The sequence below is a fragment of the Gavialis gangeticus genome, unplaced genomic scaffold (genome assembly GCF_001723915.1).
Source record: "Gavialis gangeticus isolate Ggan-Ray unplaced genomic scaffold, GavGan_comp1, whole genome shotgun sequence".
In the NCBI taxonomy this organism is placed as follows: domain Eukaryota; kingdom Metazoa; phylum Chordata; order Crocodylia; family Gavialidae; genus Gavialis; species Gavialis gangeticus.
In genome coordinates this window covers 10,220,328-10,247,688 of record NW_017729005.1, presented here as the reverse complement: position 1 = coordinate 10,247,688, position 27,361 = coordinate 10,220,328, and the positions used below count along the sequence as shown (strand labels likewise).

The 27,361-nt window shown below is 41.4% G+C and overlaps 1 protein-coding gene across 3 annotated transcripts; it reads left to right on the top strand.

Moving 5' to 3' along the window:
* The first annotated feature begins 202 nt into the window (after nt 1–202).
* HACL1 (2-hydroxyacyl-CoA lyase 1) lies at nt 203–26,279 on the top strand. 3 transcript variants are annotated; one of them, XM_019508655.1, is made up of 17 exons: nt 203–387; nt 3,073–3,177; nt 6,665–6,705; nt 8,387–8,467; nt 9,461–9,533; nt 10,311–10,388; nt 11,323–11,417; nt 13,100–13,212; nt 15,454–15,589; nt 16,994–17,099; nt 19,571–19,654; nt 19,973–20,074; nt 21,059–21,213; nt 23,777–23,935; nt 24,234–24,341; nt 25,166–25,352; nt 25,732–26,279. In XM_019508655.1, the coding sequence occupies exons 1-17, from the start codon at nt 322–324 to the stop codon at nt 25,762–25,764; spliced, it is 1,722 nt and encodes a 573-aa protein (XP_019364200.1). In that variant the 5' UTR covers nt 203–321; the 3' UTR covers nt 25,765–26,279. The 3 variants fall into 3 exon arrangements, with proteins under 3 accessions (XP_019364200.1, XP_019364202.1, XP_019364201.1); XM_019508657.1 differs by lacking the exon at nt 203–387 and adding an exon at nt 1,477–1,903; XM_019508656.1 differs by lacking the exon at nt 203–387 and adding an exon at nt 1,935–2,015.
* Nucleotides 26,280–27,361: the final 1,082 nt, after the last annotated feature.

Genomic DNA, 27,361 nt, shown 5'->3' with positions numbered 1-27,361 from the left:
CAGCAGTGCGGGCCCTGCCAGTGCCCAGGTGCTCGGCTTTGCGCCCGCGCCGCCACTTACCCGACCCCTCCCGGCGGCTCCACGCGCTCCTCTCCCCCGCCCTGCGAGCGTGCCTGATTGGCTGTCAGCGCTGTCCAATCAGACACGATCGCAGCGCCGTGTCTGATTGGCCGGCGCTGACGGCCAATCAACGGCCTCTCCTTTCAACCCTCCTCTCGCCCTGAAGCCCATAAGCCCCGCCCCCCCGCCTAGCCTGACGCGCCTGTCAATCACAAGCCAGCCCGTTGCTGCTCTGGCTGACTGACTAGGCGGGCGGGAACGATGGCTGCCGACGACGCGGAGCGGCTGAGCGGCGCCCAGCTCATCGCAGAAGCCTTAAAGGCGCAAGTAAGAGCGCAGTGACCCTTGACCCCAAGAACAGCCGGAAGTGATCTCCCCTACGGGGCGCGAGCGGGGCCATATCGCCGACTCTGTCCTGTGGCGGCAGGTTCGAGACCGGAAACTGCCAAATGTTTGGAGCTGGTCCCCGAGGGCCTTCTGCACCCCTGTGCTCGGCTGCTGCTCCTCTCCCAGCACGGTGGAGCACGGAGAGGAGGCGACCCTAGTGCAGGGGGCGTGCCCGCCCCCTGGGGATGGGGGTGCAGACCCTGGGTGTCCCTGGGGCTATCCTGGCTGGACTCAACACACCTTTGGGAAATGCGGGCCCTGGGCTTGGCTGCTCCTGCTCTCCTGGCTGCAGAACAGCTGGAGCTGGTGCCAGTCCACTGATGCCAAGAGGTCGGGGCGGGGAGGAGATGAAGAAAGATAGCAGCTTTGCGTAGGCAGGGGCGCAGCGAACTGACACCAACTGCAGGAAAGGGGAGTGGATGCCCAGGTTTCCTGCGGACATTTATTTGAGTTGCGGTAACACTCTTGAGAGAAGGGTGCTACCTGTTTGGGCCCATCTTCGAGGCAGTGGGACACCACTGCAAATGGCGTCTGCTATTCGATAAGTTGAGTTTGTTAAGAAAGTTGAAAGATAAAGACCGCAGCAGGAGCAAATGGGTTCCTGTAGTGGCTCAGTCGCTCATGTAGATAGATGCAAGAAGTGCCATTTACTGGACCTGACCATCTGTGCATCTAACCCAGTCTCCTGTGTCATGAATTGGCAGAGTGGATGCTGCAAGGGAGGGTGAATAGGGTCTGGACAAAGGTTTTTTGCAACTGTTCTTCTGGCACTTGCAACCTCCAGTATGTAAAGTCTAGGATGTTCTGATTCAGGGCCTGTATCCCCAGCTCTTGTGCTCAATAGCTACCGATGCCCCTTGTCTCCAAGAATTTGGCCAGTCCCTTTTCAGTCTGGCTGAACTGTCAGCTTCCACAATACCTGGTGACAAGGAACCCCACACTCAGTGACACACAGTGTGAAAAAAGAGCTTCCTTTTGTTTGTTTTAAACTTACTGCCTTACCAGTTTCATTTTGTGACCCCTAGTTTTTGTATTGAGAGAGAGAGTAAATCATAATCAATCCCTATTTACTTTCTTTCCCTAGCTGTCAGTGCCCCTCTAAATCACCACCATCTTTCACCTTAAGCACACACCCACTAGTATTTTATCAAAGCTGCCAAATTGCACATCCCATGATCTGGAATGGCTTCAAGTGGGCTTCATTTAAAGGCAATCTCTATAGCTATTTGTGCTCTGGTAGTGAAAAACTAACTTACAAATCACAAGCAGTCACAGAGGAGGAATTTTGTCCTCGTTTGTTATCAATTCATGCCTCAGTAAAGTATCAAGCTGACTGCAAACTTAAAACCAAACAGCTAATGAAAAGAATCATGTAAGGCCAAGTCTAGGTATGTTCAGGAGCAGCTGAACATTGTGAAGACAAATGAGAGTGAAGACATCCAAGATGGACAGTAAGGTGAAGAGGCAATACACAAACAGACTGAGGAGCTGGGGCAGGCCTAGTTATCTAGTGGATGCCCATCAGAGTTTGGGGCCAGTTGGGAGACTGCTGCAAAGTATGCCAGCAGGTATGTCCACATATACCATTTGGCTGCAGGCTATCAGGCGGGCTCCTGCTTTTCTAGGCTTTATTGAAGCAAACCCAGTGGTGTAATTCTTTGCACCTGGGCGTGCAGTGGGATCTGGCAGCTGGGGAGGTAAGGACCAAGGCAATAGGGACAGACAAAACAGTGGAGACTGACCGGGGCTGTGTCAGTTCTCAGTTGCCTTCCTGCCGCCGATTGCCATATCCACCAGGATCTGAGAGCCCTAGATTCTGCAGCTGGCTGCTTCTCCCCAGCCTTGCCCCCCAACTTCTGTGGCTTGCTGGTAGCCTGGTGGGTCAGATACAGCAGCTCTGCAAGCCAGCTCTGGCCTGGGGGCCACATGTTTGACACCCCTGCCTTATACAGTATAGTATATATACATTTAAAACACAATATAGTGCAAGGCAGTGCTTCTCTGGGACATTGTACACAATAACTCTTAAACCAGAAGCAGCATGGACTACTTTAGTACATGTCCCCTGTGTGGAGTTCTGAGGGGTAGGGAGAGCGGGAAGAGAGGGAGGGTGTGTGCACACACAGAGCTGCAGTAATACAGCTAAACTGTGTGTTTCAAGAACAAGCACCTGTAATATAGGTTCAGCATGTGTCAGCAATGAAATCTGGCCTGTGAAGCCTTGGCATCTGGCCTGTGAGGATTTCTACCAGTCAGAAAATGTGGCAGTGGGGGAGCAGTGGAAATTCCTCATTGCCTCACTGGGGCTGTTCCACTTCATTCCTAATCCCTGTACTCCCCCCACCCTGGGAGGATGAATCGGAGTCAAGCTGTGCGCCCCTCCCATGTGGCTGGAATGAGCCCACTAGCCGGATCCACCCCAGGGAAGGACCCGGCACTGCCCATCTGGCCTGCGGGACCAAAGGGCTGGGCACCACTTTAATAGAATTATTACGATTTAATAGAATTTAGAGTAAGGGCTACTGCACAGAAGCCACTTTTGAAATCTGATTAGCAAAGATCAATTGCAACAAGAATTCTGGGTGTTTCTTGTTTTCTTTAATTTTTAACAATTCTGTTTTTCAGAACATTGAGTATATGTTTGGTATTGTTGGTATTCCTGTCACTGAAATCGCAATTGCAGCTCAGGCAACTGGAATAAAATATGTGGGAATGAGAAATGAACAAGCTGTAAGTAACTTTCTTGTTGGATTAGTCATCCTTTCGTATTAACCATTTGTTTTACAGCACAATCTCAACTTTCAAAATGTGTATGATGGGCACTTGGAACACTAGGGAGAAAAATATTTTTTTCCACAATTTGTACATATTTCTCCACTGGGTGGTTTATTAATTCATGTATCCTAAATTTTGCTTTTCTTAATTTCATTCTGTAGGACTTTCTTATACTGTTTGTTGCACTAAATTAAGGGTGTCAGAATCATCCAGCCCAGTAGCACGGGGCTGGTCCACAGGCCAGATCCAGCCCATGGACCTCTCCTCTTCTCTTCTCATCCCCAGCATACCAGATCCAGCAGTCACTCCAACTAGTTTGGGACCTGTACCACATACAGTATCTCTTCTGGCTGTTTTGGGATCCATGTTGCATGTGGCTCAGTCAGGCCACAACACAGTGGTCACCTCAGCAAGATAGCACACAGCTGCTGCTCCAACAGCTCTGGGACTGCACCGCAAACAACTTCTGCTTCAGCTAGTCCAGGACCTGCACTGCACTAGGCATCTATGAGCATTATGTACAGTGAAGGTCCCAGGCTCATTGGAGCCAGTGCCATATGCAACGTGTGTCCCAGAGCAGGAATCATGAGCGGTGCAGTCCAGCAGAGTCAGTCACTGTGTGTAGCTTAGCTCCCGTTCCAGCCATACTGTGCTGCACATAGCCCTGGGTCCTCACTGCACATGTGTCTCAGATCAGCTGGAGTGACCATCAGACCAGGCATGCTGGGAAGCAGGAGTGGGAGGGGCCTGTGGGTTGGTTTTGCCTATCAGACCAGCCCTGTGCCCAGTAGCTGGGTGACCCAGATCATCTCCACCCTGCAGTTACCAGGGTTCTTCCTAGTATGTGCCATGGGAGTGAGGGGAAGGGGAAGGCTTCCAGACATCTAGCTTTACTGTAGTGAACGTGGTAACCCAAACATAGCCCTGTGTGTAAATGCATTCAACTTCACTGATTTTAGTAGTTGCACCAGGGTTTAATTCAGATTGATGGTTTCTAAGAGACTATAATTAGAGTAATACCAATGTAACATTAACCTCTGTGAAAATGCAATCAGTGATTTATTCTCCTAAACCTTTCTTTCTTCTGAGCAGTATCAACCCTATGAGGGTCTGAACCAAACTTAAAAACTGCATTTTAAGATGAATATATAATATAAATGTAGTCACTTAATTGGTGATTTATTTTATTTCATTTCTTAAGAAATGGAAAGTGCTCTGGCCTGTACTGACTTGTGTAATATTCACTGCTTGCAAAAGCAAAGCTTTAACAGTTTTAATGGTAACCAGTATATCTGAAGCAAAGTTCCTTGCACTACTTTCTTCTGCCAATCAGCTTAAAAGTGCAACATTGCCACAGCAGCATGGCACCCTGCTTTTCAGGAACAAATAACTTTGCAAATGGGACGCTCACTCCAAATATCATCTCTAGACATTTGCACATTGACACTTAAGTGCTTATTGCTGCTTTATTGTTTGTTATGTGGCCAGTTCATCTCCAGCTGTAAAAGTACTGGGATGTTCATTACCCTTCTCTTTTTGCAGTCTCCTCTAGTACCTACACTTACTTAAAATGTATAAATTTACATGCAGGTGAACTGTAGTCTCTAACCTCATGTCTCTGTTCTGAGCTCTTTAGTTATTCTTGGGGTTGGAAAAGACCCACAATAGTATGTAAAATGGTCAAAAGGAGCTTTGAATATGTACATACTCCTTTTACCATTTCATCCTGGAATGAAAGAAGAAAAGTCTGAGTTCACTTTTGAAGTTCTTATTGACTACACTCAATAGCCAAGTCCTAGAGAGCAAGCTGGATTGCATTCATACAGCATATCCAGCTACTCTTAATTATTTCTTGCCATTTTTGTATGGTTCTGTATGCCCAAATTTCACAGGAAATGATGCTATGTGGACTGTTGCCAGCTTCGTAATAAGAGTGCCTTAAAGTCCAGAGATTTTTTTAAAATCACATGCTGTGGTAAAATACAAAGAAACAAACCATATTTGCTTTCTGATTTCTGAGTCGTTGGCCATTTTGTCCACATCATACAATCATGAGGGCTAGGCATTTACTTTTAAAAAGAAATGAAATCTGACATTTCTTTGTAATCACAAAACTCCTGAAGCTGGGGCTTTAAGAAGAATATTCAAAATCCCAAGACTTTCTGTCAGACTGTGAAAGTTGAAACATTATCTACACACAAACTTTATGAAGCGTTAGGTATATTGACCAATGACATGTAGCTAATGTTTCAGAGATTCCATTTCTTGATTATGTTTTCTTTTTTCATTTAATCTTTGCCCATGTGTGATAAAAAATAACTACAATCATAGTATTAAACCTCACTGTGTATAAATAGTATTCAAAATCCATTTTAACGTTCAGTTGCTATGTGCAAATATGAACCTTTGGGCATTACTTATTTTTTGAAAATTTCAATAAAATATTTTTTAAGCAAAAAAGTGCCACACCTAATGGTGGCTTCAATAGCCTGTTAATTGCATCTTAAATGTAATGTACATCAGGGGCCACAGAAGTCCTGCCAACTTGGATACCTATCTGACTCAGAGAGTTACATTTGAAAATTATGCTTAATTAGGTTTAAGTTGGATATTAGTAAGCTGTATTACACAATGCCAGGTTGCCAGGTTCCCTGTGTACAGAGAACTATAAAACTCCATGTGCTGCCCAGTTGAGGAGCGCACAGGTTTTTACTCATCCCCAGAGCTCAGGGGTCCCTATGAGCAGGCTGCCACAGCCCAATCCCAGGGTCCTGTTGCCCCCCAGCTGGGGCTTTGACAGTCACCAGATTGTCAGCTGGGGGCAGGGACCAGTTTGGTTTTCTGCCCCAATTGACAAGCTGAGTATTGGCACATGGGTTTCATCTTGCTGATGCAGGGGTAGCCCAGGCTCATAAATTCAGGGTCATCAGCAAGTAAGACGTGATTGGGATCTGCTTACCAATCCCAAAATGAACATCCTGCTACACACATGTTAGGATCACAAGTAAGATCTCATCACATCTTAAAGTGAATGTCTGCCAGGGACTTGTTTGTTGTCTTTTCTCTTTATACCTTTCTTCAAATACCTTAATCTGAAAGCCAGTAAAAGGCAGATCAGATGCTCATATTCAGCTGCCCAGTCCTTCACATTAATTTTAACAACTGAATCGTTTTCAACTTCTTAGTTTAAAAGCTGTTTTACTTTGGTGCTGTGGGCTGGAAAAGGGGGGGAAATCTGGTCAATGTTCTACATTTTGCCACCTGTGTATGTATATTTGTAAGGGATGATGGTGGATGCCATTTTTTAGTTTACAGTCTGTTCAGCTAAACAAACCTCTATGTGTTTACATTAAATCTAATTGTTAAAAGTTAATGTATACATGTATGGGGAAAGGCTGAAATTCATGTAAAAATATAAACAGTCTTGTATTATCTTCAATAGGCCTGTTATGCTGCCTCTGCTGTTGGGTACCTGACAGGGAGGTAAGCTGCTGATTTATATGTATACTCATTGGTTGTTTGAGCAAAGAACATTGCCGTTTCTGTTTCTTTTTTTTTAAAGATGGGTAGTTGCTTGAGGGAGTTAACGTGGAATATTAGCTTAGAAGGGTTTAATTTCATTTCTGTTAACAGTGTTTCTGTTACTATGCAGAAAGCAAAGTAGATATGCACTTTATAGTCTACCTAAATTGTTTATAAAGTGCATATCTACCCTGCATTTTGCCTGACTTCAAACTAACATAGCTAACTACCTTTCTTTTTTGTTGTGCCTCATGGTAAAGGAGTAATGTGGGGCCCAAGTTAAGTAGTTAAATCTCACTTGGAGAAAAAGTCTTGCCAATCTTCTTGCCTTTTAAGCTCAAACTCCTAGTGTAACCCCATGAGCCCAGTATCTTCATGTAAATGTTCTGAATGAAACTAACACCATTTTTTGTAATTTAGGAAACCTGCTACATATTTCTGCATTTGGTGTAAGTTCTACGACATGAAATATTAACATTTTTTATTTTCTTCTCCAATAAATGTTAATAAAGGGGCTGATTTTTTTGTTATGATCTCTTAACAGGACTGTAAAGCTAGCAGAACTAATTACTAACAAATCCATATAAGGCAGTTTCCTTCATTGTGTAGGGTCTACTTAATAACTATGACACTTTCCTCACCACAGTTCCTGAGCTCTTGGATTGAGACAAGGGCCAAATTGCTGCTGCTTTCTAGGAATACTCTACTCTAAGAATGGTATCTTAGAGAATGTTATATCCGAGCATTAGCGATAACTCAAATTTAGGCTTGGAACAGGCTGAGAATAATGGACACACAAAAATGGTTTTATTTCCTTCCCCACCCCAACCCCTTGAACCCAACCCTTCACTGAGTAGGACCCAGGAAGTAAGGGAAAAAAAACAATTTGAACATTTTTTAAAATCTAAAATCTTAATAAATACATTAACCAGCTGGCAATAGGAGGAAAGAGAGACAGCCCAATGGAAACAGAAAGGTCATAAAGAACCTGCTGTTGTGCAATTAAATCAAACATGCAGAATAAAAAGACTAAGATTTTAGAACATGGCAAGAAATGAGAGATTTCAGGGAAATCAGCTGATCCACTACAGTAGTGGCCCTACTAAAAAGAGAATAGTGCTAAACAAACCTGTCAAACTGAGTCTTCAGAGGAGGTCATAAAGCTTTGATGCTGGCAATTACTTTAAGATTTTTATATAGCACTCAATCATCTGCCCCATAAGAGGCAGCTAACATGACCAGTCACCTCCATTAAAAGACAGTCAGTACAGAGAATGCTAGCTGAGCACAATATACTAAATCAAGCTAGTAAGCATATGCTGCTGTATTCTAGGTAAGTTGCCAGTGGTGGAGTAGGTTGTGTGCTGCTTGGTCCTAGGCCAACTACAGGTTCAGCCTGCAAACACAGTAGAGCTAAAGAAAACCACTTTTTAAGTCGTGTCAAACCTAGTCTTTATATGGAGAGAATGTTAAAATTGAAACTTAGATTCTTAATCTTTTGCTCTGCCTTCATAGTAATCTGTTCAATATAACACAATTTGACAATCTTTGCAGAAGTTTGATATTTTTGAACTTGAGCATTCTACTCTTTTTGTATTATATTTGTTGTGTTTACTTTCCTTTTGATCCGTTTTCCCTTTAGACCAGGAGTCTGCCTCGTGGTGTCTGGTCCAGGTCTCATACATGCCCTAGGTGGGATGGCAAATGCAAACATGAATTGCTGGTAATACACCCCAAATGTGTGCTTTTATCTGAGCCTAATTTGCACAAAATGAACTATTCCAACCAGGAGATTTTACAACATCTTCAGCTCTCCTGTGAAATATGAATGTTCATTTTCACCTAGGAGAAATTTTACAATCTTTGCATTCACCTATGCCTGAGGAAGGGTCAGTGTACCCAAAAACTTGCAAATATCTAGTTGGTCTAATAAAAGATATAATCTCTGCCATGAGCTCTAATTCCTGTTGCCAGTAGACTAATATGGTTACACCTTGTATACCCAAATGTAAGCAGCATTCAGAGGGGAGGGTTGGACTAGACTACCTCTTGAGATCTCTTCCAGCCCTACTTCTCTATGCTTCTATGACATTGGACAGCTTATAGTAGTATGACGTACAAAATGAGCGGGAAAAAAAACCCCCAGTTGTCCTTCTTCCGGTGGTGGAGACATTTAAAACTTTGGGGTATTAGCTATAAGAATCTACCCAGCTTGAATTCACATTCCATGCTCATGTTCTTTTGAAAATACACATGCACAGCAAAACTACAGCAATATTCCAGGCATCTGTGTGCATGAGAAATATTTTAATATCTCTTTGTTCCTGAGGTGCAATACAAAAGGTCTGATATAGAGAAAAGACTTCCCCAAATTTCTGATTCTAATGCCTGAGCCCTTAATGGTTTGCTGTTGAGCAAATCGATGGTAGTGTGTATCTCATCCTGTAAGATGCTGATCACCTTCTACTCCTGCTGAGGTTGGTGGAACCTGGAGGTGAACAACACGTCTATAAGAAACATACTAAGCAGAGTGCATGATAGGGTCTAAGGATATTACATAATGGCAGTAATAGGAATAATTATTTCATCATATGTTATTTATACTACATTATATTGTCTCAATACTATATAACAATATTATATTACATAGGCTATTAAGGGGGTGAGAGGCTGGTTGATCATAAATTGAATACAATATATTTTTTACTTGTTTCAGGCCTTTGCTTGTTATTGGGGGCTCCTCTGACAGGAATCAAGACACCATGGGAGCTTTCCAGGAATTCCCACAGGTACATAGCTATAATCTTCCTGTATAAAGTTTTCAGATGAGTACTTGGTGATGTATGTCAATTAAAATGAACTTCTGTCTTCACACTTTTATATTTCCTATTTAGTCTCCTAATGTATTAATTTGTTCTGTTTAACTACAGAAGCAGGCTGTTTAATATGTCAAATTAGTTTCTTTTCTGTGATAGACATTATGGTTCATGGTCTGGGGTAGGCTCTCAGCTAGTATAAATTGTGTTGGCTCCTTTTTTGGATTGCCCCTGGGCTCCTTTTTTGGATTGTCCCTGGGTCCAAGGAAAGCAGTAAGCTGCCAAATACCACACCCAGCAAAATAAAATAATAGGCAATCAAAGGAGCTGCTGGCGTGATGACCATTTACCATTTTTGTTTGGGGTCTGTTTGCATGTCATAAAAATACATTTTTTATTACATTTTTGCTTTCTGAAAGCCTTTTTATTCTATCACATAATGGAAAACACTCCCTTCCCCTTTCCTAACATAGATGGAAGTCAGCAGAACAAACCCCAAGCCTTTGTTGAAGTAGCATACAGGAGGCACAGCTGTGCCATTAAATTGAATTTTAGGCTTCCGTAGATAACCAACATTTTTGTTTTGCAGCCTCAAACATCTTTTTACAGATTGTTTTGCTATATGGTGTTCTAAATCTTGATGTTCTCTGGAACCTCCCTTTGTAAATTAAATGCAACTCCTTTTTAAGGGAAAGGAAAAAGTGTGATATGTGGTTTTGGTTATATTGTCTTTTATTTTTTCTTCTGCAGGTTGAAGCTTGTAGACTATACAGCAAATTTTCTGCCAGACCCAGCAGTCTAGAAACTATTCCTGCTATTATTGAAAAGGTATGAAATAGTATTAACTAGCAACACAGTGTTTGGACAGATGTTCTTTCATGCTGGAAGTCTGGGAAACAGTTTATATCAGGAATAGCCTGATCCTACAGAAACTACTGTGGAATTTTTGTTTGGTTAACTCCCTACAAAAACCTGGGAGATTTTTTTTCCCATAAATTAGTTCATGGAGAAATCTTGAAAACAGACAATAGTCCCAATCCAACTGAATAATACAGGAAACTCCACAACAGTCTTTCTGTTCAATTACAAATTGTATACATTCTTAAAATAAATTTTATCTAATATAAGTGCAAAAATTAGAAATGTAGTGTCATGCAGCTTCAGCATTAACTCCAAAGTATTGATAGATGTTTTTCACTGAGAAGGGGGATGAGGTTTTTCACTGACCGTCTTATCTTAACTCTCCAGGAACAGGTTTGAAAAGTCTTATGGCACGACTGCAGCAACATATCAGCCTAAATTCCTTCTCAAATAACACTTTTTCCTAGAAGTGCCAGGTCAGCAAAGGAGTACTTAGCTATAATAGAAGTCCTGGAGTGTAGAGTAAAGAAGATGTAGGCATTGGGGCTTTTATTTAGGTTCATGCTGCTTTAAATAGAAATTCAGCAGCCAATTGTGACTCTGAAACTAGATGTAAGAGTAGGTAGTGCAGCTCCCTCAATGTAAATAAATCCAAACATTTGCTATCCATTGAAACTCTTCAGATAAATTTAAAATTAGTTAAATTTAAATGGCTAAGGACCATAAGATGCTAGGTTTAAAACCACCAACTATAAATTTTCTAATAGATATTTGTCCCATAGAGGTAATAAAACAACATGTTTCCTTCATTACAATCTGATTTTTTTCAAGTATTAAGATTTTAGAAATTTATTTAGCACAGTTATATTAAGTGTTTCTCCCATTCTCTCAATAATTCTAGGCTGTTAGAACCAGTATTTATGGTCGACCAGGTGCGTGCTACATTGACATACCTGGAGACTTTGTAAATCTACAGATGAGTAAGAGCTCTGTCAAGTGAGTACAGGTTATTTGCATAGGTGATGTTCTTAGTTATAGTGGAGTTCTTTTATGCATTGTATTTTTATCTGTTCATTAGAAGACGCATCCAAAGGCTTGCACAACTTCCTGTAAGACTTCTTAGCATATTGCAGATATACCTTTCAATCTTGCAGGGAAGGCAAAACATATGGGTAAAGGCTGAAAGAACTAGGGTTATTTAGTCTGTAAAAGAAGACTTGAGGGGGGGAAATTTCATAACAGTCTTCAAATACCTGAAAGGTGATTACAGAGAGGATGGAGACAGGCTTTTCTCTGTGACTGTAGAGGACAGAGCTAGGAGGAATGACCTCAAGCATCAGCAGGGGAAATTTAGGTTGGAGATTAAGAGGAATGTTTTGACTGTGAGGGTAGTCAAGCATTGGAACAGGCTGCCTAGAGAAATTAGGGAGTCTCCCTCCTTGGAAGTTTTCAAGAGCAGGTTAGAGAGAAACTTGGCTGGGATGTTTTGGTCAGAGATGATCCTCCTTTGAGCACGAGATTAAACTAGATGACCTTGTGAGGTCCCTTGCAGCCCTGCTTTTCTGTGACCCTGTGATGTAGTTGGTAAAGGTGTAATTTTTCTAATGTGTCGTGCAGGTTTATATTTGTAAAAACATTTTTTTAAAGGATTGGAAGAAATCCAATGGACTATTATAATTACAATATTTTTATGCCAGCATATAAATACGTACTACATTCTCACAAGCAATATTCAGATTATATGGGAGAAATAGAAGTCAGTGACATGGTGGCATGGAAGATCTTCTGTGGGCATGCCACACAGATACCTGGATAAGGGTGATGGCCTTTGGTAGGAGGGCTCTGTTTCACGAAAATACTAATGTGGATCTATTATCCTGTCTGAATCCTGGAAAACATTTAAGCATACATTTAAGCCCAGTAGATTTAGGGTATTTGTAAGGTAGGAACAGTGTATAAAATAAGGCCTCCTGTGATAGAGCGTTCTAGGTTTTGCAGACTCGTATTTCTCTAGAACTTGTAATCAAAGGGACTGTAAGAAAGGGCATTATTGTGAACCAAAGGGACAATCACAGAAGCTTTGAACTTTTGGCAGATATTCCTAAGAAAATCAGTAAGGAAGTCTATCTTTGTTTTCTCCTTTTTTAAAGGCAGAGTGCTTGCAGCTAGAGTGGGAAATCTCTGCAGTATTTTTATTGTTACAGTGGAAAGAAGAGGTTTATACCACTTGGTGAAAATTGACTGCCAAAATATTAGTGAAAAGAAAGGAAAGCTTTAGAATGGGAGGCTTTGTAAATATAAAATACTAATTTAAGATCAACAGGTGTATCTTAATAGAGATCGGTTTACATTGTCAATTCACAATATAATAGTAAATATTAAGGTTAGGAATCTCATTTTTGCAGGATGTCTAAATAGTTACTTGCTACCTGGAATGGCTGATTTTCCCATACAAAATACAGTTTGAATATGTTGGGTGGTTTAAATTACATTGGTAAAAAAATGTTCTCTTCTGACAAATATCATGGTTTGGTATGGATTTTGTATCGCAAAATCTGGTTTCGTAGTAAATGACTAGAGTTGGTATTGCACAACTTGGTTTTATAGCAAATGACCTTTGGTAATGGCATGCTTTGCTTTGCATTTCCTTTGAAGACCCTGTTCTGTCTGACTTTCAGATATGTTGAATGCTGTTTGCCACCTCCTGTGAGCCTGGCTGAGCATTCTGCTGTGTCTGCAGCAGCATCTGTCATTTCACATTCCAGACAACCTCTATTAATCATTGGCAAAGGTAACATGCTTTGATAATGGCTATGAACTTTATAGCATGTAGTAAAGAACAGTGATTAGAATAGTTTTTTCATAATTTTAAGCATCTCTGTTTCTTCACCATTTGTAAAATATCTTCCTTGCAATCTGAAATTAAACTGTTGTTTCTTTCTAGAATATGTTTTCATCTATCTTGCACATACTTTTTGTTTGGAGTAAGAGAAAAGTCAGGTGAATAAATGTTAATTATATTAAGCATAAAACCTTTTCCAGTTTTTTTTCAAACTTAAATCCTGTTCTTCAGAATGTAAAATGACCCTTCTCTGGCATGAACTTGCCTAAGAGACTTGTCTCTACAGAAAGGGTTTTAACCTATAATCAAAGGTGATTTTTTTTTTTCATTTCTACTTTCTGAAGGTGGCAGACTACTATTAGTGGAACATGAAGCCCACTTCATGAATCATATAGCAGGCAGTGCTGTCATTGCATTACAAACTTTACTCTGAATTGTATTTCTGATCTAGAGGTGACCTCTCCAGAGATGAGAGAGTAGAGCAGGCGGCTTGCCCATTCTGTCATTTTGCTTCTGTTCTGAGGACAGGCAATTAATGATGATGATTTTTGTGTTGAAGATAAGTGTCTACTAGGAGCTGAATTGAAATCACATAGGCCCCTGGCAGACATCAGAATGTGTGTAATGTTTTTGCAGCTGGTTTATATTGTGCCTTAAATTGAATGTATGGCAGAATAGCTCTGTCATGCAGCCTGATTCTGGCAGAATTTGGTTGACAGTTCTCTTGTGTTGGCAGGCTGACAGTTATGTGGGGCAGCCTTGCATCCACTGTTAAAGTCAAGAGAAGCTTATCAGCTGGGCTGGGGGGCTGAGTCTCCACAACCTGCCATGGTGCTTACCTTGCCTTACAGTTCACAGGGGCCGAGAAACAAGGTCTCAGGGAGATGCAGACACTTGACACACCACAGCCATAGATACCCTGGGTTTGTGGAGGGGTTCCTTATGCTTCCGGACTTAAAAAACTGTGTGCACAGCCTGACTGCATGCTCAGATTTCTGACATCCCGAGTGTATTGGGGTTCTGGGTTTTGAGAGAGCTCCCCTAGGGAAGGATTCCAGGAGACCCTGAGAGTAAAGAAAGTTTTAGTCTGTTTACTTTTTTAGAAAGAAGATGAATAAGCTTATATAAAATGAAATAATAATGATTAGGAAGATGAGGAATTTTCCCTCCCCCTGTCTTGTTACACAAGAATAGGGGCATACTCAGTGAAACGGAAAGATCCAGCCTAATAAAAAGGGGAGAAATCCTATCATGTGAGATTAGACTGTGGAACTCATTGCTACAAGATGATGATGATGCCAAGAATTTATCAGGACTAAAGACAATGTATGCATAAAAAAAATCTATCCAGAGTTGTTTCTTGCAGTTAATACTAGCAGAAGTTTTAGAAGGAATTATAAACCCTGTTTTTCAGGGTTTAAGCCAATGAGACCTCTATGAGGGACCAGATTTTCTATATCTGCTTATAATGGAAATATATAGGCAACCTTAATTCAACATTCTTTTGTGTGTTTGCTTTATAATGTGGTCCTTACTACAAAAGCACGTGCTATTTTTTTTCCAAGTGTTTACTTGGATGTCTTATAACTAGAATACTAGGTTTTTGGTCGTAGCCATGTTGATCTAAGGACATAGGCAGGCAAAGTTCTTTGAGTGGATGTGATATCTTTTATTAGACCAACTAATAAAAAGATGGTTTAATAAAAAATATTATAACTAGAATCAAATATAGGCAGATTTTCTCCCTGATATTTTAACCTTATTCTCAGAAATAGCTGAAACATTTTGGCTGAAATTTTTCGTATATGGTTAGTCAAAGGTGTGGAAGGTCTCAACCCAATTAGTCAGTCTGACAGATTTATAAGACCCTGCTTTCAGTTGAGGGAATTATTAGCCAGTCTTAATGAGAGTTGATTCTATAAGCTCCATCAGTAATGTGATCGTTTTGTTTAGGTGAAGAGGTACAACATGTTCATACATGTGTCGCATTTTTTATCTTCTTCTAGGTCCCAGTTCTGCAATGCATTTAAGCCTATATCTACTTTCAAGTGTGCACGTTTATAAGTCAGTAAAACTATTTGCATGCCTAAAGTTAAACAGGTACTGAAGTTCTCTGTTGCATCCATTAGGTATGGAAAGGTATATTTAAAGACCATATGAAATAGTCCCCTTGTATTTTGTTTGTTTCAGGTGCTGCTTATTCACATGCTGAAGACAGTATCAGAAGGTTGGTGGACCAGTGTGAATTACCATTTTTACCTACACCAATGGGAAAAGGAGTTGTTCCTGATAACCATCCCAACTGTGTAGCTGCAGCCAGATCCAGGTCCGTATAACGCAGGGGCAGGCAAAATATGGCCTACAGGTCAGATCCAGCCCACCAGGTCATTCTGTCCAGCCCGCAGAGCCCCTAACAAATTTAGTAAATTAATATTTATTTCTCCTGGCTCCCTGTCAAAGCTGGCTGGAGCCAGGGGCGGTAGGACCCAAAAGGAGCCTTCAGCAGGCTTGCAGGCTTGAGCAACCCAGCCCTGCCCACCCCCAGCCAGTTCCCTGATTTCCTGCCCCAACCCTGCTCCAGCACCACCTGGCTGTGGCTCCTGGCTGCATCCCCCAACCGCGGAGCATGAGACCGCGCTGGTAGGGATGTGTATGTGTGGGTGCACATGTCAGCAGACACAGGGGTAGTGTATGTGTGTGTCTGCAGGTATGGGGGCAGTGTGTGTGTGTGTGTGTGTGTGTGTGTGTGTGTGCGCGCGCGCGCGCACACGCGTGTGTGTATAGGGTGAGTCCCACACGCACACCCCTCCTTACACATGTACCTACGCCTCCCCTTGCACTGCCATATGCAAATTCCAGCCGCCCCCACAAACCTATACCCACCCCCCCACAATATACAAGAGTAAGACTTCATTTTAAGCTATTGTGCAGTCATCTCTGTGTATACTACACAAACACATGTAAATCAGAGCAAAAATATTTTTTGAAATCAAATTAATGAATGTTGTAGATGATCACGTTTTAGAATATAATTTGGTAATTTTCTGGTTCTGAGATGGCAAAATCCCTTGCTGAAAAGAGTATTTCCAGGGGCAACGGGAGGGACTTCTGGTGGCAAAGGTCAGGGGTTAGGGGGTGGGACTTCTGGTCACAAGATGGCGACCAGGGATCAGGGCACCTGTCAAGGGGTGGGGCTACCCATGTGGCCCTTGACAGCTTGCCAAAACTCAGTAAACCCTCCATCTGAAATAATTGCCCGCCCCTGGTATAAAGGAGGGCTTCTAATCCTGTCTTCTGAGAAACTTGGATGTACCAAAATGCTATGGTTCACAAAATGCTGTGAAAAACAGGTCTATATGCTTGGGTATATATGTACATGGGGGCTGAATTCATGGAAAACCTTAATACCTAAATTTGAGTACTCAAAATTCTTTGAATATATATTTTAATATCTAATTAAATTTGCTTTCACAAAATGTAACATAATTTTAGAAAGTGAACTTAGTGGGTTTTTTTAATCAATGTTTTTGCTTGTGTTAACTGGAGAAATGGTTGTCTCTATAAAAGATGGTTAGTTTGCTAAGTTAAACATAAAATGCAGATGTGTTGGTGTCCTCTCTTAAACAGCAGGTCTGCTTTTTTATTTGGAATTATCTCCCTTTTGGAAAAGCACATTTAAAAGGTAAATACGTTTCCCACTTAATATTATTCTCTCGTTTTCCATGTTTAGGGCATTGCTGCATGCTGATGTAATAGTATTACTTGGTGCCAGGTTGAACTGGATTTTGCACTTTGGACTTCCACCAAGATTTCGACCAGATGTAAAAGTTATTCAGGTAACTAGGAAAATAATTTGACAGAGGCTTTTGTAGTTTACCTCTCTCCTAAAGTAATTATTATGAATAACTGTAATGGCTTGCTCTCTCCTGGGATAACCATTGCTATATTGACAGTGCAGTACAGTACAGGTAGGCATTGTAGTTCTCCAAAAAAATAAATATGGTTTCTTTTAATTCTCCTGATTATTTAAAAACGGATGGAAAATTATTCCAAGAAAATGGCAAAGCTCATGTTTAGTTCCTAGTACAGAATTAGATCTATAATAGCCATGTACTGTGTTCAGGATTGATTGATCAAAAAAACAAAACATTGCAAAATATTGCGGAATGATTCATAAGACTAGATGACTTTCTAGGATTCCTCTACAACATTATCTTTGCATTCTGCATCAAAGTAAACAAAGTCTGACTGATCTCTATGGTTACTAAATCACTCGGAGGAGGGAAGGGTGTTTAACTAAGGAATGCATCTGATAAACTTCCTGTGTTAGGGAAGGGTAGGATATAAAAGCAAATTTACTCCCAGATTTAAAACCCTTTCTCACTGAGCCCATGTGTTCAAAGGTAAAAGTTTCTGTTCTTTGACTGGCCTACTTTAAGTAGCTTAAAGCATTATCTTGGCCTCTACACTTTACTTTTATCCTTGCCAGAAATATAGCACAAGTTTTGCCTTCGTGCATCCTATTGGTTCTTGAAATTAATACTTCCTTTCTACTTCATTGCTCTAAAGAGTATACTGGAAAGCCCAAATATTCATTTAATCTCACTTGAAGTCAGATTTTTCACCTCCTAGATAGTTATTAAAATAGGTAGTTAATTCATGGTTTCCCTTGGCAACCTGAACACAACTGAATATTTTATGTAACCTCCGAGGTATTTTTAGTTATTGACAAAGATAAGTTGGAAATGTCTTTGTGGTACACGATCTGTTTTCCAATTTCTTTACATGATTAACAAATTCTGATTCTCTAATAATATGCACAAATATTTTTCAGTAAGAGACTGTCTTGCATACTCTTTTCAGGGTATAGATTTAGGCTCTTAGCCCTCATCTGGTGTTCTCTGTAATAATAATAACAAAATTCTGTGCTATATATTGCAGGCAGTAAGTCTGTTTAAGGATGCAAATAAACCTGTTTTAAAAAAGAACTGTTCAATAGATCAGTGGTCCTCAGCCTTTTTAGATTCAAGGCAATAGTGTAACAAGCAGGCTTTGCTCCCTGGGTAAACTGTGTAGTGGAGGGGGTAAGGAGGTGTGCAGATTCTGAGAGTGGGGGGACAGCAATGCAGGAGTCTTACCCAAAACAGTCCCCAGCTGCTGCTGCAGCCACTGCTACCACATGTTGTGCCTGCCCTGGCTGTTGCTCATAAAGCACAAGCAACACGGTGTCTTTGCAATGGCTAATGGTGCAAGAGCAACACTGTGGGGCTGCTCTTGCTGCCAGGACACAGACTCTGGAAGGGTGAGGAATGATTTTATCATTCCACTCAAGTTGGCCTTGGGGCTGGTGCCCTTCTTACCCACCACTATCTATGCTACTGGATCAAGGGACCCCTCAACAATTTTTCTGTATTCTGTGGCACCACATTTAAAAAGTAATGTAAGTATATTATGAATATTATACTATAGACATAATTGCATTGTTAATTATCAATTAGTTATTAAGCTATTAGATGCTTATGTTATACTCGGCCCACTTGTCACTGCCACCATGGCCAGGGAGATCTGCACCATGTGCTTCCTGCAGAGCCAGATTGAGAAGGGGCTGTGGCAGGAGCGTGTGCTCTTGCCACAGACTTTTCTGATCCAATCCTGCAGGGTGTCTGCCAGAAATAGAGGTACACAGGGCAGATGGAACTGTCCTATGAACCTCTGCTTTCAGGGGGCACATTGGGAGATGAACAGAAAACAACTGCAGCAAAAAGGCAGGCTTCCTGCGTTACGTTATGTGGTCAAGTGAGCTATTTCTGTTGCAGCTGTTCCTGGTTCAACTCTGACATACTTCCTAGAAATGGAAGCATTCAAGGCAGTTCCACCTGGTGGCAGCAGTATGTGTCTCCAGGCTGCCACCACAGCAGGCTGAAATTGCCCCATGCATCTTTGTTTTCAGGAGGCACAGGATGCCCAACTGACAAGGAGCTGCAGCAGGGGAGGGTGCATCCCATTATGCAGGTGGGTGCATCATTTCTGCTTTGGCTCTTCTAAGTTCGGCACATGCCAAGAAACAAGGAGCAGCTAAAGCAGAAGCAGTGTGCCTGCCTTGATTATGTAATGTCTGTGCTACAGCCTCTTCTCAGTTGGGTCCCACGTGCTCCAGAAAACCAAGGCACCTGCTGCAATATCACCTGACGGCAGCACTATGGCACCCCGGTAGGTTCTTATGGCACCCTGGTTGAGAACTACTGCCCTTGAATTGAATGGAATCTATTTTCATTTGCCTAAAAACACCCTTTTTTTTTTTTAATAGGTTGATATTTGTGCGGAAGAGCTGGGGAATAATGTGAGACCTGTTGCCACTTTATTAGGTGACATAAATGCTGTGACCCAGCAGGTAATAAAGGAAAAGCATTTTTTTATATAGCATATTTATGCTGTGCATCCTATCAAATCCAACATTGAATTTAAACTATTATTAATGGTCAGTTCAAATTAATAACTAATTATAATGTATTCATGATTAATTGCTACTGATTATTTGTTAATATAATTAATCATGTTAAAATAATTTGATATTGCTTATTACTATTACTTAACTGTTGTACTGAGATCAAGGTCTGTGCCATTAGAATTGAAGAAACAATTCTAGTGCTTAAAGCATATTTAAATAGGGTGAAAGGAAACAGAGCAATGGTTTCTTATATTGTTTTAGCTTTTGGAAGAATTCAGCAGAAGTCTATGGAAATACCCTTCTGATACAGAGTGGTGGAAGAAGCTAAGAGAAACAATGAAGAACAATGAAGAAAAAGCCCAGGTAATACTATGGCTAAGTAGAAGTGGGTTTTGTTCTTTTTTTGAAGATAGTGTTTGGCTCATTCTTTCATTAGTATTGTAGCTAAAGCCATCCTGACTAATCTGAACCTTCAGTTCATCCGAATTAGATTCTTTCCAGCATTTGGGTGCTAGTGCCAGCCCCAGCTGGCAGCAGCAGGCTGCTGTCATCCTACACACAGATCCAGGGGCCTGCACCCCCCAGGAGGGCTGCAAGGCTGTGCCAGACTCCTCCCAGGGCGCGCAGGCCCCCGGATCTGTGCGCGGGATGACAGCAAGCTGCCGTCCCTCCCCCAGAGTACTGGGATTGGAAGGGACATCAGGGACGGATCGCAGACACTGGCCAGCTACAGATGTCAAGATCAGAGCAGTTCTCTTCCCCCCTCCCCCCCTCCCCCTTCCCTTTTCTGAGTTTTTCTGTTTCCCCGCAAGCCCGCCTCCAAAACATTCCAAAATATCCAAAACATTTCCGAAACTTTTCGGATTGTTTTGTTTCGTATCGGAGATGTTTCAGAGCCTTCTGTTTCATTTTGGATTTGGTGTTTTGGGTGCTGACATGGGCTGAAACACCTCCAAAACAAAACGGCTGCCGAAATTTTGCACAGCCCTAATGATTAGCAGTAGTCAAGTCTGAATGAATTTACGTGCCTTACAGGTTGAACCAAATACATTGATTGTTACTTAAGTCTTTTCATGGATAGACCACTAGAGGGAGCGGGCTGCACACTCAGGGTGTATCTTGTGCTGAAAATGTCCTGTCTTCACAGTTACCAAAGCACTGTCAGGAAATGTTGCTCTACTGATCTCACCCATTTTGTAGTACGCTAGGGAGACAAACAGTTTAATGCCCAGTCTAATGCTTCAAGCCTTACTCAGCAGAGCAGACACTGATTTCACAGCCTAATTCTGCAATCTTTATGCTAAGTATTACACATAGAAATTCATTAATAATCTCTTTTTTTTAAAGGCACTTGCATTACAAAAGTCTCTGCCTATGAATTATTATACTGTATTCCATCATGTCAAAAAACTGCTACCCAAGGACTGCTTTCTAGTAAGCGAGGGAGCAAATACTATGGATATTGGACGTACTATGCTTCCAAACAATTATCCTCGTCACAGGTGAAGTATTTTCCTTGTTGCCCTGACCCAACAACATGCATACTGTTTCCTACATAGTTGGGAGATGCACTCGGAAGTCGAGCACTTTGCAGTATCCCCATTATAATATTGGGAACAACATCTTTGGAAATCAGGCTACTTCTAAGTACCTACCTATGAATTGAAGTTCATAAATTTAGTGTCCCAAATTTGGGAGTGTTTTCTGGTATGGTAGTAAAGTAGAATGACTATAAATTGGAGGTAGTCTGTATCAGAGAAAATAAAGTCAGTCCTCTTTGCTGAGGTGAAACTTCAACCTGATTGTGGAGAATGCTGTCTGATGTTCATTTAGAGGTACCATCCCTTATCCCAACAATTGAGCCTCCTGCCATGGCACACATGCATGGCAGGATGCATGTACTGGAGAGAGTCTCTATTAGAGATAGTTCAGCAGAGGGCAACAAAAATGGTGAGGGGGGTTGGAGGATATGACTTGAGAGGCTGAGGGAACTGGGCTTATTTAGTCTGCAAAAGAGAAGTCTGAAGGGGGATTTGATAGCAGCCTTTACCTCCCTGAAGGGTGGTTCCAAAGGCTGGAGCTAGACTGTTCTCAGTGGTGGCAGGCGATAGAACAGGAAGCAATGATCTCAAGTTGCAGCAAGGGAGGTTTAAGTTGTATATTAGGAAAAACATTCTCACTAGGATGGTGGTGAAGCACTGGAATGGGTTACCTAGAGAGGTAGTGGAATCTCCATCCTTGGAGGTTTTTAAGGCCTGGCCTGACAAAGCCCTGGGTGGGATAATCTAATTGGGGATGGTCCTGCTTTGAGCAGGGGGTTGAACTACATGGCCTCTTGAGGTCCCTTCCAACCCTAATTTTCTATGATTTGGGGATCAAGGATCAGATCCCACTAGTAGCCTACTTGCCATGATCCCAGGCTCCCCCTGCACTGGCATGTTGAAAGCCAGGTGCCTGACAATCAGCTGATTGTCAGCTGGCTCCAGGACTGCACCTTGGCCATTTCAAGCCCTGGAGTCATCTCAATTCATCTGATCATAATCTGATCATCAGGTGGATCAAGACTATGCCATAGCTGGTGGGGACCACACTGGGGCTGGTTGGAGACCCAGCTGTGGTCCTAACCCTTGCTTCATATACATGCTGTATGATGGAAACTAAGCATAAAAATATTCCGTATTTTTTAAAATATTTAACCAGCTGTTCTTTTCTTTTTGTGGTACCATTAATTGCACAAATGTGTGGCCAAGTTACTATTTAAGATGTGAGTAACAAATTAATTACATCTTAAGTATAATGGCTACCTGGGACCTAGAACTTCCTTTCAAAAATATCACTATACAGTGCCAAGGAACAGAAAGTTTGGATATGAAATAATGTGAGAGGCAGGTATGAAGAAAGGCACATAAAACTAGCACTTCTTTGTAGGTAGGATTGCACACACATGGGGATAAATTTCAGAAGTTATACCTAAACACACATGTCTTTATGTACTCATATTCCATATGTGCCTCTGACTGAAATGTTCTGATTTAAGTTTAGCTTGCAGTTCACTTGAGGTTGACCCTGAAGACTAAAATTGAAATAGTCCTGTCTGACTGGAGGCTTTCAAGCTTCTTGTTGGATTTCAAAGGAGTTAACCATGGCAAAGATTTCATTTAGCATTTTAATTAAAACTTGGGAGAGAAGGCTCGATAAATATAACCACTGTAGCACCAATTCAAGCAGCTGATCACATATTAATAAGCTTTTTTTCAGAATTCCATTGTTATGCAGAATGAAGACAACCAGCAATATAGCATATTTTAATTGGTAGTATATAAGCATACTTTATTCCAATCAATTATTCTTGTATTAAAAGTTCTTTCATGCGTATCTCCGTTAAAGTATTATAAGACCTTGATTAGATGCACAAAGGAAAGCATAGCCTATACCAGGGGCACCCAACCTCCAACCTGTGGGCCATATGCAGCCCTCAGAGCTGTGGGATCTGGCCCATGGGGCTGCGCACAGATCGGGAAATTTGGTAGTGGGGGAGCAGTGGTTCGCCCTCCCTGGCTACCAAATTCCCACACCACTTCCCCCCACACAACCAGGTGGGGCCATTCTGCTCCCCTTTCTCCACATACAGCTGAACCAGTGCTGGGTCACAGCCCTTCACCCCATATGTCTGGGTTAGGGCTGGGCCAACCTACCTTCCTGCTGTGCAGCTGAATCAGGGCCAGGCTGCCCCCTCTGCATTGTTGGATGGACCCCACTGAGCCTGCCCCAGGCATTGGATCAGGGTCATAGGCTGCATCCAGCCCACAGGGGCACCAGGCACTGGCCATCCAGTCCGTCAGCAAAAAAGGCTGAGTGCTGCTGACCTATATAGATAGATGTGTGATAGTCAGTACATAGTATGCTGTGCATCCAGAATCTCTTTGCAACCCAGATGGTATGGTGGACTACATCAAGCTTCTGGAAGGTTAGTACCGCCTGTCATGAACTGATTGAGAACTGTCATCTGGCAGCATTGGAAGAATAATGTTAGGAGTTAAAAAGCTATTTGCTTTCTCCCTGTAGACTTGATGCTGGTACATTTGGGACAATGGGAGTTGGGCTAGGATTTGCCATAGCAGCTGCAATGGTGGCTAAAGATTGGACACCAAACAAACGAATTATCTGTGTAGAAGGAGACAGTGCTTTTGGATTTTCTGGCATGGAAGTGGAAACTATTTGCAGGTAAATGTTTTTACTCAAGTAAACCCCCTTCATTTAATGTCAGGATCTAAACAACAAACCCTCCTTGAAATCTGGGAAACAAACTGCACAGAGTGCTTTTAAAAGCACACAGAAAACAAATTTAAAAATACATAGGGAATGAATGTTGCTTCTTAGCTGACTCAACAATGGTAGGCATAAGAACATCTGTACAGTACATTTTTCCTTAAAATCAAGCAGTGTCCCTTGAACAGTTCATAGGAAGATGCAATTATTTTAGAATTCCTCCAAATATTTCTTTATTTACAACTGGTTGCAGGTATAAATTGCCCATCCTGATTATCATAGTAAACAACAATGGGATATACAGTGGCTTGGATGCAGATTCCTGGGAAGAGATTTTAAAGTTTGGAGAACCATCTGTGTGGTGAGTACCTCCAATCTTTGCACTCTTAATTTACTGGAAATAAGACAAGAAGGATTTGTATCCACTGCTAGTGTTTTCTGTTTCATATTAACAACTCAAGTGGAACAAGATTTGTGTTTCAGAACAGTAATTAAATGGGCAGTAGTCTACCTTTCAACTACCACCATCCTTACTTAAGCAGAGCTAAACCCAGCAGTTGCAACTGAACAACTGTTGTGCTAAATAAATGTAATGTACTATTGTACTTCATTTAAATTAACAGCCTTAGGAAGTGGAAGAAGCATAGCTACAGCAACTCAGAGCAAGCTAACAGTCTGAATATTTACTCAGTTTCTGAGGCTGGTTTTGCAGCCAGCATCAAGCTCTTGGTTGACATGTCTAAACTGTTATGGTATCTAAGCTAGCTAGATAATATATAGGCAGCTCAAGTGTGTCTGTACTAAACTGCAGTCATAGTCATTGCAATGTGGGCATACAATAAGTGTTAAAAGACCTGGAATATAGTTCCTCCTGTTCAGAAACAACTTAGCAAGCTGTAAAGATCATCTGAGTAATTTAAGGCCAGGTCTGGGCCACGCACTTACAGCAGAGCCTTATTGTCACTGCTGAGTGGAAGAGACAGCCAGCTCTACCATTGGAGCCGCACTGACTTGACAATACTGCCTCTGCTCTGGGAGCTAGCATAAGTGGAACAGCATGGCCTTTTTAGGGTCCCGCTGCTGGCCATGGTCTATATGAGGTCAAAAAGAATGAAAATTGAAATAGTAATTAATCATTCTGGCTATTCAATCTGCAGTGACCCAAAAATCTCTCTCTCATTTCAGTGCACTTCCCAATTTTCTCCTGCCTAATTCCCACTATGAGCAGGTCATGTCTGCATTTGGGGGCAAAGGATATTTTGTAAAAACACCAGAGGAATTACAAAATGCCCTTAAAGCAAGCCTGGAAGAAAAGCAAGTCCCTTCCCTTATCAATGTAATGATTGATCCACTATCTGCAAGAAAGCAGCAGGTATGTGTGTTTTATTCCTTTCTCCAGCTTTGACATACCAGTGACCTCTGAGCAGGTAGGCCCCTTGAATTATCATGAAGCCCTAATGAAGTCGCATGGAAAGAGGAGAGGGCAGGCAGAACAAAGGCATCTCTGCGTGTGTTGAAATTTGCAGTTTCGGGGCCTCAGCCTTCATATCTGTTTTCCTAATGAACCTTATTTATTGAGTATTCTCATGGAATCAACAATCTCTCCTTCATGCTCCTCTCGAACATGAAATTAAAAGATAGAGTTATATTTTCATGAGATGTCTTAAACTCCTGCCATTACATAATTTTGCATGCTAGTAAATACGGATTTGTATTATATTCCTTCTACTACTTGTCTTTTTTGCTTTCAGGATTTTCCATGGCTGACTCGTTCTAACATGTAATGGAAAATCCAGAGTGTGATGATTCGAAGATGTGCATCTGCTTAAGCCAAAGCCATGTAATTTTCCAGGCGTGAAACTCCCACACCTGTTTTTTTAAAGTTGAAAAATCCAAGTTTTTTCACTCTTAAAACAATCACTTGTTTTTACACTACTGCAATAGCAATAGTTATTGTATGCACAAGAAACACCTGAATGTATATCAGGCTTTTACCAGATTATGTAAAAGTAGTTAATAGTAAATCAATTATTTTTGCCTTTCATCAAAATGCAAGAGATCTAAACTTGCCAATTAAATTCTTAGGTGTTAGGAAGACAAATAAGGGAAAGAAAGTTTTTGGGTTTTTTTAATTGAAGGAATCCTTGGCAGTATGCAGTCATAATAGATTCGTTTCATTTCACTGGCCAACACGCTACTTACTGTACCACATTTTATATGCTCTTTTAGGGCTCAAGGTTTTTAATCTTTCAGTGTCTTCAGGATCAGGCTCAGTAAATATCCCCAGCTCACATTGAAGTAACTTTTAAAGATGTTGCCTCAGTCCTACTCCCAGAAACACTTCCACATTACCAGTTTTGTCAAAAAGGGACTGAGACCGTAATTGCTTATGCTGTATTCTTCTATCAAGGGACACGGTGTGTGATTTGGGAGCTTTATATCTTTGCATGTCTGTAATTTAAATCACTGAGGTTCACTAACAAAAAAGTCACCAAGGTTCATTAAATACAATACTGAATTTCTCTGAGTTGCCTTAATTTCTGCAGTGTGTTAACTGAAAGCTGGTGTAATGGCAACTTTTTTTTAATATTCCCCCATTATATTTATCTCTACCCGTCACCTGAAATTAGTGGTGCAGAAAGTCAGAAATAAACTTTTCTGAATAGATTTCAAAGCCTTAATAATTAAAAGTAAAAGTACTATTAAACTAAAGCTTAATGGTCAGCTTGATGGATGTAACCAGGCTCTCCCTAATATTCAAAGGTATAGTTGGTTGCTTGTGTAGTAAGCGTTCTGCAAGATAACGTATTTACTACATAAAGCCTTACAGCCTTGTCTTGCTACTTGGATTGAGTAACAAAACTCCCATTGACCATCATGGTAAAATATAGACGTTAAAGAATGTAAAACTAGTCCACTTAAGGAAGCATCTACTGGATTCATGCCTGTTGTTAATATTTGACATACTGACCATCCTGTGGCATAACCCTGAGGATGAAGCAGATGTGGAATAGCTTTCCCCCGACCACTTTTTAACATATGACAGTTTTGAGGGAGGGTTTTTTTTACGTTTGGTTTTGTTTTTCAGATAGTAAGGAGAGTTGCTGCTCACTGCAAGGGAAGGAAAGTTTAGAGTTTGGCTGCTAATAAGTCACTTTTATTGTTGGTTGTTTAACATTGAGATTTTAGTTATGCTTAAATAGTATTAAACACTGGCAAACAGTTGCTTAGGGTTATGGTTGGGACAGCAGAAGTCCAAGGTGAGGATTAAAGTTTGAGCTGAAGGACAAGCTTATGTCTTGGGCTATGATTGGGACTCAAAATTAGGCTTTATGGAAATGGTTCTGGGTGCAGCCTAGACTTAGACTTGGATGGACATAC

What these genes read in the sequence shown, in the direction of transcription:
- HACL1 (XM_019508655.1), top strand. Translation starts at nt 322, where the DNA reads ATGGCTGCCGACGACGCGGAGCGGCTGAGCGGCGCCCAGCTCATCGCA. An exon ending in GAATGAGAAATGAACAAGCT is followed by an intron (nt 3,178 to 6,664) that starts GTAAGTAACTTT and finishes TATCTTCAATAG; the next exon opens with GCCTGTTATGCTGCCTCTGC. An exon ending in ACAATGAAGAAAAAGCCCAG is followed by an intron (nt 20,075 to 21,058) that starts GTAATACTATGG and finishes TTTTTTTTAAAG; the next exon opens with GCACTTGCATTACAAAAGTC.